Here is a 12,215-nt window from a genome sequence, read left to right as displayed (position 1 = left end):
TGGTAGTTGGGGGCGGTGGCACCTGCGGTGGAGCTGGTGGGACAGTTTCCTGGGTGCTCCCCTTAAGCCTGGCTTTATGCTTTGCTGGGTTCTTTCCAGCTCAGGGAGACCAGGATGTGCCCAGCTCTGCAAGGAGCCGTGGCTGGAGCCCTCTCTCTGCCCCGCCAGCCCGGACCAGCCTTGCCCAGGCTCCTGTAGGGCCAGGGCTGCTGCTTTTGCCCAGGAGGTGAATTCTGTTCTGGGCTTGATCCTTTGGTCACTGCAGCAGTATTTTCTTAAGCCTGATGACTGGTGTTTTTATGTGATGGCCTGATCCCAAGAGTTCAGAATACCTGGATTTTATTTTTGCAAACAAAAATTCAGATCTCAGATCTCAGCCAGTTGGTAGCCTTGGAAGCCCTGGGGTCCCTGGCCTGGTTCTGGCTCAGAATCTGCTGGTGCCCTGGCATCTCCTTTCTCTGGTTCCAACAAATAGAACAGGCATCACTGGGTGTCATGTAAGTCTCCGCGGGGCTTTTGCGGGGCTCACGGGGGGCCAGGCCGTGGATTGTCTGGGACCTTCCTCCTGCAGGAAGTTTCACAGCAGGGAAGAGAAGTGACCTCAGCCTGCCTGGAAACACTGGCCTCACCCGCCATAGTCCCTCACTGTGGTGTTTAAGGTGACCTCAGTTTTGTCTTACATGCCCAGAGGGCTTGAGTAGCTTTCCTGAGGCCCTTGCTCCTCCAGTTCTGCTGAAATGAGAAGCCAGGGGCCATGTGCTTGGCTGCTCAGGCTACCGTGAAAGGCCCCGGACGGGCGGCTTTAACAACAGGAATCTATTTCTCACAAATAATTGAGAGGCTGCGAGTCCAGGTGTTGGCAGGGCTGGCTCCTCCTGAGGGCTCTCCTTGGCCTGCAAATGGCATGTCTCCCTGGGTCCTTAGGCAGTCCTCTGTGTGTGTCTGTGTCCTGATCTCCTAGGGACACCAGATGGATCGGATTAGGGCTCACCCCAATGACCTCATTTTACTTAGTCACCTCTGCAAGGGTCCTGTCTCCAAGTACAGTCAGCCACTCTCTGAGTTGCTGGGGCTGGGGCTTCCTGTGGATTCGGGGGATGCAACTCGGCCCCCATCAGTGTCCCTGAAAGCTCATAAAGCCAAGGGGACTTTTCACAGTCTTGCTAGGTGATGCTCCACTCTGCTCCACTCTCCCCATTGCCCAAAGCCGACCACTCCCCTGAGAGACTGGCTGTTCAGACAGCCCAGCATCCCGTGATGGAGAGGCTGGCTCTGCCTGGTTGGACCCAGTCCTCCGTCCCCCTGAGAAGCCTTCCTGGAGAACCAGCCAGGTGAAACAGCTCCCTGTGCCCCCGGCCCTCTGCCCTGCCGCGTTCCAACAAGGTGCTTACATTCGAGTGGGTGCCCCTGGAGGGCAGGCCCTGCCTGAGTGCCCTCCACCCACCTGCGGCCCTGGGTGACCTGGCTCAGGTGTGTGTACTTAGTGGGCCTGAAGCTACTAAGCTGACTGCCCAGTTTGCTTTTAAGAACCAAGGTCCCCTCTGTTGTTTGTCTCCAGGCAAATAGGAGAGAACCTGATTGTTCCTGGTGGAGTGAAGACCATCGAGGCCAATGGGCGGATGGTCATTCCTGGAGGGATCGATGTCAACACCTATCTGCAGAAGCCCTGCCAGGGGATGACGGCGGCCGATGACTTCTTCCAGGGCACCAGAGCAGCGCTGGTGGGCGGGACCACTATGATCAGTGAGTTGCAGGCCCTGTCCCCCAAGGGCGGCTGGGGGTTCTCCATCACCATGGGCAGCAGCACCCTGGGGCCCAGTGCAGACCAGTCACTGAGCTCAGGGCCATTTCATCTCCTTCTCACTGTGGTCCCCCAACGCAGCTCAGTGTCTACAAAGCAATACAGACAGTAAAACTTTCAGAACCCATTTTGGAATGTATTGAAATAAAATTACTGGTGCATCCTGGTTATTATCATTGCCTAGACTGAGATTGAAATTGGTGTTTAGATGCTTAGAAGATAAACAGATTTAAAGGTATCACATAAAGAATGATATCCCGAAGTGTGAGGATGGCCAGAGTTTTGGAAACCGTGACATGGGTGTTATAATGATGGAGGATGGAGGCTCGGAGAGTTGAGGTAATTCGCCCCAGTTTACATAGCTAGGAAGAGGGCGTGTCAGTCAGTATTGCTGTAAATAATGCTGTGATAGTGCTGCGTAACAGTCTGCCTATTAAATGTTTTCCATTGCCATAGCAAGATACCCCGGGTAGGTACTTTATAAAGAAAAGAGGCTTATGTAGCTCACAGTGTGGGAGGCTGAAAATCTGAGATTGGATGAGACACTTGATTCAGTCTCTGGTGAGGGTCCCCCTGGTTGAGTCGCAATGACTAGCATCGATTCCTTCTGATCATGTGCCTCCAGTGGCCTAATCACCTTCCAGCAGTCCCCACCTCTTAGAGGTCCTGCCACTTCCCAACATGGTCACCCTGAGATTCGAGCTTCCAACACACAGACCCTTGGGGACATAGGCAGGCCATCTCCAAACCACAGCAGCCCTGAGTCTTGAGCAGCACCCTTCCCGTGGCCGTCGGTGATGTGCACGAGGGTCTGGCAGAGACTTGCCTCCCTCCTGCCACCTCGTCTCTGCTCACACCCCAGTGTCCGCCCATGTTCTGTGACTGGTGTGAGCCACGTGGCCAAGCCCAGTCACTGGGAGTACCCTCTGCCCTCAGTGAACCACGGTGGGCGTGGAGACTCACGGACAGATGGTACCACCCGGCCTCCGTGGCCTGTGTGGGGAGCCGGCCTCCTCCTCTGTCTCCCTGGCAGCCTGGTTTTGTTCTGTTTTGCTTGAGAAGCTGCCTCTGCTGGGGTCCCACCTTGGGAAATGACTAAGCAGGCGGCAGTGGATTATATGTGTTCTTTAACTGTCACGCTGTGCGATTGCCCCAGCTGTCCTGAACTGGCTGGACCCTGCCGTCTCCTCTCTCCCAGGTGACCCTTGGCAGCACCCTCCATGGCTGCACTAGCCACAGAGGAGGGCTGGCTCAGGGCACAGACAAGCAAAGTCCTGATCCCTTTCCAACAGGTGGCACTTGCACCTGCTGGGGGACAGTGGGAGGAGCCAGGCCTTGGCCCTGGACAGACTTGGACTTGTTGCCCCCCCTGCTATAGGAGCGAGGCCTGTCCTCAGCCTGGTCTGCAGCATGGGCCTCATGATTGAACCCCTAAGGGTATTGGGGAGACATAGGTGAGATCCTGTAGTATAGTGCAGAGCCCTGGGCTAGGGGCCAGGATCCCTGGGGTCCCCCTTGCTCTTCCCCCATCACCCACTATGACATCCTGGGGGAGCCCTGAATCTGGGGTCCTCCCCCGACACCCTCGAAGGCAGTTTGCTTTGTGCTTCAAGGGCCTCGAGTGTGCCCAAGGGCCGTGAGGACACAGAGGGCCATAGGGGATGGGCGGGCCCCCAGCCCCACCCTGTTTCTTCAGCAGATGCTCATGGGAGGTGCAGAAGGCCAGGCTGTGGGGCGGATGGACAGCTGCAGGACTGAGGCTTGTCCTCCAGGGGCTGGCCCTGTCAGGAACCCCTGCTCAGCCACATGGGACTGTTAATGGTGACTACGCTGCGAAAAAAAGGGACAAAACCTGAACAGGGCTGGGGCTCCGAGACGGCTGCCCTGAAGAAGCCACATCCCGGCCGGGGTCTGAAGATGGCGGAGTCGATGGGGGGGTGGGAGGGGAGCAGATCGCTGGGAGGAGGAAGGGCGCACAGAGTCCTGGGGGGCACAGCTCTCACAGTGGAGATGAGGGAAGGCCCTCTGCACCCCGCAGAGATGGAGGGACAGAACTGCAAGGAAGACCCTGAGGAGGGATGGGGACAGTGCTGAGCCTCATGGGAGAATTTTGTGCGGTTTCCTCTGCAGCTTTGGAAGGATCCCGCAGGTAGTGGTGTGATCAGATTGGCCAGGAAGTGCCCACAGCAGTTTGCCGATACACAAGGGTGGCTTGGCCGAGGTGGTGGACGGCAGTGGGCTGGTCCAGGGGCACATGGGCAGCGTCAGCAGTATCATCATGGGGTGGACATGGGGATGGGAGGGAGGGAGGTGGCGGGACGAGCCCTCACCCTGTGGTCGAAGGACCGTGAGATGCTACATCCCTGTGTCGCCCACAGCCGGGGTCGGGTGGGCGGCACTGCAGGAGGTCTGGGGCACTTTGGTTTTGAGTCACCCTGTGGGTGGCCAGGGCACAGCGGGCACAGAGTTCCACAGCTCCGAGGAAGTGGAGTTTGCGTGAGGGGTGTGTGGAGAGGTTCTGGGACCAGCCTGGGGTGTGATCACTAAGGCGCGAGCAGAGGGCGGGTCTGAGGAGACGGGGAAGAAACCCAGAGACGCAGAGGAGAGGCCAGGAAGAGCAGAGGTTGTGCCAGCATGGGGACAGAGGAGAGTGAGGTGAGGAGAAGGGGCGGTGCTCCGTGACCCGAGGACAGAGAGGCTCGGGTTCCCTCAGGCCTGGGTCGCCAAGGCCCAACCAGCAGCTGATGCCTCCGACGGGAGGGAGGCAGGAGGGAGCAGAGGCTGCTGTCTGTGGCCATCTTCATGACGTCCGGCCGGGCGAGGGGCCGGCTGTGTGTAGAGAGAAGCAGGCGGTAGCCAGAGCGGCAGGGGAGGTCAGCCGAGGTTGAAGACATGCCTTTTTGAGCTACTTTACGTTTTAGATGTTATTTGAAAAAGAGGGACAAGGTTGCCTTTCCTTTGCCCTTAGAGACCTTTGACCTTGACGTTCTGGGCCAAGGCTGCTGAGTGGAGAGATCAGAAGTCTGTCAGGTCTCCGAGAGGCTCCTCCTACCTCTGGCCAGTTATGGGACCTTGGATAAGCCCTTGGCCCCCTTTGAGCCTCAGTTTTTCCTTCCTCCCTTCCTTCCTTCTGGGGATTGAACCCAGGGTGCTTTACCACTGAGCCACATCCTATTTTATATTTTCTTATTTTGAGACAGGGTCTTGCTAAGTTGCCTAGGATCTTGCTAAGTAGCCGAGGCTGGTCTTGAACTTGCAATTCTCCTGCCTCAGCCTCCTGAGTTTCATGAGCCACTGCACCTGGCCCAAATGGGGTTGTTACCCTTCACTCCTTAGGATGACTGTGAGGCTTAAGCAAGGTGTTCATAAATCCTTTGTGCTGCTGCCGTGCATGTAGTGAGCATTGGATGGATGGTGGTGATGGCGGTGGTGGTCACGATGGTGGTGCAGCCTAAAGGTGGGGGTGAAGATGCCGTTGGTGAAGGTTGTGCAATGATGGTGACAGTGACAGCACTGACCATAATGAGGATGGGATGATAATCATGGAGATGGGGTGGCATTGATGGGGATGATGGGGGGTGATGGAGGTGATGGTGGTCATGGTAACAGTGGTGGGGTGATGCTGCGGGGGTGGTGGGGTGATGGGGGTGATGGTGGTTATGTTAACAGTGGTGGGGTGATGTTGATGGGGTGGTGGGGGTGATGGAGGTGATGGTGGTCATGGTAACATGGTGAGGTGATGCTGATGAGGGGTGGGGGTGATGGAGGTGATGGTAGTTATGGTAACAGTGGTGGGGTGATGCTGATGGGGTGGTGGGGGGTGATGGAGGTGATGGTGGTCATGGTAACAGTGGTGAGGTGATGCTGATGGGGTGGTGGGGGTGATGGAGGTGATGGCGGTCATGGTAACAGTGGTGGGGTGATGCTGATGGGGTAGTGGGGGTGATGGAGGTGATGGCGGTCATGGTAACATGGTGAGGTGATGCTGACGGGGTGGTCGGGGTGATGGAGGTGATGGTGGTCATGGTAACATGGTGAGGTGATGCAGATGGGTTGATGGGGTGATGGAGGTGATGGTGGTCATGGTAACAGTGGTGAGGTGATGCAGATGGGTTGATGGGGTGATGGAGGTGATGGTGGTCATGGTAACAGTGGTGAGGTGATGCTGATGGGTTGATGGGGTGATGGAGGTGGTGGTGGTCATGGTAACAGTGGTGAGGTGATGCTGATGGGTTGATGGGGTGATGGAGGTGGTGGTAGTCATGGTAACATGGTGAGGTGATGCTGACGGGGTGGTGGGGGTGATGGAGGTGATGGTGGTCATGGTAACAGTGGTGAGGTGATGCTGATGGGTTGATGGGGTGATGGAGGTGGTGGTAGTCTTGGTAACAGTGGTGGGGTGATGCTGATGGGGTGTGGGGTGGTGATGGAGGTGATGCAGATGGGAGAATGTGGGTCCTAAGCGTCATGACATACTTTTCTCTGTCCCAGTTGACCATGTTGTTCCTGAACCCGGGTCTAGCCTGCTGACTTCCTTTGAGAAGTGGCATGAAGCGGCCGACACCAAGTCCTGCTGTGACTACTCCCTCCATGTGGACATCACAAGCTGGTACGATGGTATTCGGGAGGAGCTGGAGGTGCTGGTTCAGGACAAAGGTCAGTTAAAGCCCCAGAACGGGGCTCTGGAATCCCTGGTTTCTTGGTGGATCCAGGGGAAACGTGGAGCAAAAACCCTTTCTCCACATCTGCTGTGACTCCCGTCATGAACTGCACGCTGCCGCCGGGACAGTGGGCAGGCTGTCCCCAGGCCCAGTTTCTGTGGCTTGGCAGGCAAGAGCCATGACCCATCCTGGGTGCCACCCCTGCACTACGACCAGGCACTGCTGGGCCTTTGCTCGAGCTGTTCCCCTGCGAGGAGTGTCCTTCTCTCTGCCTGTAACATGCTCCCCTCCTTCCTGCCCGAGCTCCGCAGTCACCTCCACACACCTCCATCAGAACTGCTGCCTTCCTCCAAAGCGGGTCCCTGGGTCTCCTGGGGGCATGTTTTTTGCTGTTGGAATGGGGGATGTTGGTTTTCTGTCTGGCTCTTCTGAGAGCCCCTGAGCTCTGCGAGGCGTGTGTGTCCCCCGTGACTCCCTCCGTGGGGTTGCACTCTGACACGGTATGGAGGGGAGGCAGTTGCACAGACAGGAAGTGAGGAGCAGGCGGAGGAGAGCCCAGCCTGGAGGGGGCAGCCCGGGTGGAGGGGCTTCGAGGAGTGTGGAGGGGTGTGCCGTGTGTTCTCGTGAAGGCACGGTCACTCAGCACATCGGCCATGGGGAAGTCAGGAGGAGGAAAGCGGCGTGTGCACTCTCTGCCTCCTCCGGGTGTCCCAGGTGGGGCTCCTCCTTCCTGGCCCCGCAGCTTCCCAGCGTTCCTTGCCTGCTCCAGCCTTGGTCTTAGGGTCTCTCTCTTCTTCTCACGTGGGGTCTTAGGAGCAGAGTTGCTCTGCATCAGCGACTTTCTAATGACCCTCATGTGGAACACAGTGACTACTTTGCTTAGCTACTTTCTTTAGATTGGCCCTTTAGTTTCCCTTGGGTTTATTATGGATTGTGTTACGGTGGACGTCTTCATTTCTTAGCATGTATTTGAATTTGTAATTATTTTCTTGGATTCTTAGAAGTGGAAATCACAAAGTCAAAAGTTTTGTCACCTTTGAGATCGTGACCCTTCTGGCCAGGTGGACCACCTGCACAGTGTGCCCACCCACACTCCCCTGGCCCCGCGTGTCTGCCTGGGTGTCTGCCTGCGTGTCTGCGGAGTCCCTGCTGCTGGTGGCTGCAGGGCACGGCTGCTGAGGTCTTCCGCACACTCTTTCGTCACTATTTGCACTTTCTGTGTGTGAGACCCCTCGTGTCCTTCTGTGATGCCATGTGACCTTCTGTCCAGAGGGCGTTGTCCCTCCCTGTGGTTGCTGTGACCCCCATGGTGACCACGCAGAATCGAAATCCAAGCACGTTCACGTGTCCTGTCTTGCTTTCCTCACCTAACCTGAGGTCCTGAGCAGTTTCCCACGTCACCCCCATGGACTTCACCACACCAGTTTCTGCTGCCTGGCCGTGGATGTGCTGTGGAGGGACAGGAGGAGTGTGGAGAGGGCTGGGCGGGATCCCTGGGGCATGTCACTGTGGGGGATGGTGCCACGCTCCACTCGGGCAGGGACATCTGTTGGGCTCCTGGTATTTGTGGCGTTGCCCTCTGGAGTTGCAGAGAGGCGTTTTCTTCCCCTGGGTGGTGCCCTCAAGGAGGAGCCCTGATGGGTCCCCAGGTGCCCTCCAGGTGTGTGAGTGTCTCAGAGTGTTGCAGTGCTTTCTGTAGATCTCGGTCTCAGCATTCGTACTTGCTCATCGAAACAACGTGGAAGTGTCTAAAATTAAAAGTGATAATTTGGAATTTGACTTTCTAGAGTTTCCATATTTATATATAGAGATACAAAGAGTTTTGAATTATACATATACTACTTGCATATGTATAGACACTGTATATGTAGTTTTTATATAAACGGAACTCTAATATGCATTATATTCTGCACTATGTTTTTTTTTTCCTTACTCAATAAAATATGGAGAGCCATCCCCCACCACTCAGGACCTGTCTCGCCTGGGCCACTCATTCAAGTGTCCCACTTCCCCTGTGAGTACATGGAGGCAATTAAAAGGTTGTTTTGAAGGTGAAATGAGAGGACATGTGACAGGTGCCTAGATCGGGCTGGCCCAGGTAAGGGCTTTGTGTCATGGGTCATGACTTTCACTATCATTCCGGGCAGTGTGTGTTTCTCTAGACCTCCAGGGTGTTCCATGTTAAGGAGGAGCATATTGGTCTGTTGCCTCTTGGTGAATTTAGAAAACTTGTGTCTTCAGGGCTCTGGGGACAGGAAACACTGAGGCTGAGGTGAGTCTGCAGCACAGGAGTATGTATTAGTTTTGTTTTGCTACTACAACAAAGCCACACACTTTAAACAACATACAGGTGTGATCTTACAGTTTTGGAGGTCTTCCAGGTCTAATGCCAAGGTGTGGGCAGGGCTGTTGCATTCCTTCATACAGCATCACCAACCATGGGCCCCCCGAAAATCAGGATTGGGAGGATTTTTGCCTTCTCTTGTTCTGGCACGAAGCCCAGTTCCCATGTCCACCACCTCACCTGCTCAGCATTCAAGATCTATCCCCTTGGCAACTCTGTAGTACATAATACATTATCCACTATGGTCCCACGCTGGGTGACAGACCTCCAGAATTGATGCCTCCTGTCTGAGGTTCTGTGTCCTTTGACCAAAATCTCACCATTTTACCCCAGTTCCTGGCAAAACTGTTCTCTGTAACTGCTGCAAGGTCACCTGAGGGTGTGGTCTGTGGGCTTGTCTCTCTGTGCCTGGTTTACTTCATTTAACATAGTGACATCTAGTTCCATCCGTGCTGTCCCAAAGGGCAGGGTTTCCCTTTCCGTCAAGGCTGAACAGCATTCTGTTGTGTGTCTGTGCGTCTTTGTCCACCATTCTGGACACCTGGTGTTTTAGTCGGCTTTTTCACTGCTGTGGCTAAAAGACCTGGCCAGAACAGTTGTAGAGGAAGAAAAGTTTATTTGGGGGCTCACAATTCAGTCCACAGACTGGGCTCCATTCCTCAGGCTGAGGTGAGGCAGAACACCGTGGTGGAATTGTGTGGTGGAGGGAAGCAGCCTGCGTGTGGATCAGGAAACTATAGACTCTCCAGATACAAAATACATACCCCAAGGGCACCCCAGTTCCTCCCCGTCCAGCCACACCCCACCGCCCGCAGTTTCCACTCAGTTAATACCATCAGGAAATAACCCACTGATTGGGTGAAGGGTCTCACAACCCGATCATTTTTTCTCTAAACCTTCTTGTGTTGTCTCACACATAAGTTTTGGGGGACACGTCACATCCAAACCATAACATTCCTCCCCTGCCCCCAGAAGCTCATGACCCTCACAATGCAGAGTACCTTTGGTCCATTTCCAAGAGGAGTGCCCAAAGTCCAAGTCCAGAGTCTCCTCTGAGACTCAGGGCACGCTCACATCACGAGCTCTTGTCAAGTCAAAAGTGATTTACAAGGATCCAGTATATAAAGGTACCGGCTAAACATTTCCATTCAGAAACACAGGGGCACAGAAAGAAGGGACGGGACCCAAGCAAGACTAGAATCCAGCTGGGCAACAGGTCCTGCAGTTCTGTGTCCAGCATCTGGAGCACAGGGCATGGTGAGGTTCTGCCCAGGGGCCGTGTGGCTCCATGCCTGTGGATGGTGCCATCATGAGGTGGTCATGAGCTTCTGTTGGCAGCCCAGGTGGCCTTCTGTGGGCTTGTCTGCTCGGCTCCTGCAGCTTTGGCTTCCTCCTCACATCTCCACACACTGCCCTCCCAGGGGGTGGCTGCAGGGCTCTGACCCTGCAGCACTCTGCCTGGCCTCCCAGGCCTTCCTTTGAGATCCCAGGCCTCCCTGACCCCTCACTCCAGCACCCTGCTCTCCTGCAGAACCTGCACCCTGTGGTCGATGCCCAGGTCTCCGCCATCTCAGCAGTAGCCAAGCCTCCAGGGACCCCGGCTGCCGCCGCCTGAGTGCCTGGTAGCTGAGCATGTGGGAAGACCTTCCTAGGGGCTCTGTGAGTAGAGGGCTCGCCTCGCGTGCACAAGGCCCAGGGTGCAGTCCCCAGCACCACACACACACACCCACACACCCACACACCCACACACCCACGACTTCCCAGGCCTCCTTGTGCATGGATTCCCCACTCATTTCTTCTCAAGAGAATTTGTACTTTTACTCCCTTGAGTCTGAGAGGGATGTGATCTTGCCCATTCCTGAGATGCCTTCGAGCCATCTGCTTTATTGTCTCTGGGCAAAATCTCTGGCACTTCTTTCGTTTGGGTAAAGTCTTTAACAAGTGCAGCTTCCTTAGCCCCAGTTTTACTCCCACCTTTCAAGTCCTAATTTTTCAAATCTTTCTGTTCTGCTTTCTGCTCCTGAAGAAAAGCCACCAGCAATACCCAAGCCACTGCCTGGACGCTCTGCTGCCTAGAAATGTCTTCTGCCAGACTAAGAAGTCCATCACCTTTAAAATTAACCCAAAGAAAGTCTCAGGACACAAGCAAAATTCAGACGACTTCTCAGCCAGAACATGCCCCAGGTGGCCTCCAGTCCAGTTACCGGGAGTCCTCCTCCTCCTCTAAGCCCTGAGCCCTGTCTTCACTGTCCTTGGGCCTGGTGGCTTTCTGGTCTTCCAAGCTACCCCCAGAGTCGGCCTTTAAGCTCTCCCTAATACAATCTAAAGCATTTCCAGTTTGCACTGCTAAACACCTAAATCCTCCCACCAATTCAAGAAGCTCCAAAGCCTTCTGAACCACACGGTCAGGTTAGGCACGGCAGTGGTGACCTTCTTGGTACCAATTTCTGTTAAGGCAGCTCTTTCACAGCCGTGACTAAAGACCTGACCAGAACAATTTTAGAGGAGGAAAAGTTTATTTGGGGGCTCACATTTTCAGCAATCTCAGTCCATAGACTGAGCTCCATTCCTCGGGGCTTGAGGGGAGGCTGAACATCCTGGTGGGAGAGTGTGGCAGAGGGAGGCGGCTCACATGATGGTCAGACAGCAGAGCGGATCCACTCCCCAGATACAGAACACAGCCCCAAAGGCCCCGGCCCCAACGCCGCCTCCCCAGCCACACCCCACCTGCCTTCAGCCACCAGCAGTTAATCCCATCAGGGGTTAATTTCCTGCCTGGGTTAAGGCTCTCCAAAACAATCCTTTCTCCTGTAAACCTCTTGCATTGTCTCACACATGAGCTTTTGGGGGACACCGCATGTTGATCCCAGTCCTGGGCAGTGTGAGCAGTGCGGGAGACACACCAGTTACAGCTGTCTCTATTTAGAGATGGAGAAACTGAAGCCCAGAGAGGCACAGCTTCTTCAGTGTCACACAGCACCAGGACTGGAACCCAGATGTCTGTGACAGAGCTGTTGTAGCTCTTGTTGTCTGGGAATTGCAGGCAGGCACCTTTCAGGGCACAGACTGGGCACGTGGGCTCAGGCTGGGTTCCAGCTCTGCTGGACGCTTCCTCTGCTAGGAGCCCTTGTGTAGGGCACAGCTCCCCAGCCATCCAGGCTGCCACCAGCCCCTGACCTGAGTCCCTGGTGCTCGTTACACTGCATGTTGACCCCTGATGGACAGCTCCACCGTCCTCCCTCCTGGACAAGCTCTGCAGGGGTGTGAGAGCCAACACTTCGTGGTTGCATTGGTCCTTAGACTCAGCGATCCCTGGCTTATTTTAGCAATCTCAAGATGCCAGGGGAGTCACTCTGGAGTTGGTGGTGACAGGACTTGGCAGGGAGAGTGGCTGTCCCTTGGGGTGGAA

At 55.3% G+C, this 12,215-nt stretch overlaps 1 protein-coding gene across 2 annotated transcripts in view; it reads left to right on the top strand.

Annotated features, from left to right (window-relative positions):
* The window catches only part of Crmp1 (collapsin response mediator protein 1), a 66,957-nt gene that overhangs the window by 22,653 nt on the left and 32,089 nt on the right, over nucleotides 1-12,215 (top strand). For both annotated transcript variants that reach the window (XM_046423543.1, XM_058572420.1), the window contains exons 3-4: nucleotides 1,559-1,743; nucleotides 6,293-6,457. In XM_046423543.1, coding sequence (XP_046279499.1) covers nucleotides 1,559-1,743; nucleotides 6,293-6,457 — 350 coding nt within the window. The remainder of the gene's footprint in view (nucleotides 1-1,558; nucleotides 1,744-6,292; nucleotides 6,458-12,215) is intronic.

Source organism: Marmota monax, unplaced genomic scaffold (genome assembly GCF_021218885.2).
Source record: "Marmota monax isolate L192 unplaced genomic scaffold, Marmota_monax_Labrador192_F-V1.1 WCK01_AAM20220418_F8-fsc00009, whole genome shotgun sequence".
Classification (NCBI taxonomy): Eukaryota; Metazoa; Chordata; class Mammalia; order Rodentia; family Sciuridae; genus Marmota; species Marmota monax.
This window is presented reverse-complemented; position numbering and strand designations above follow the sequence as displayed.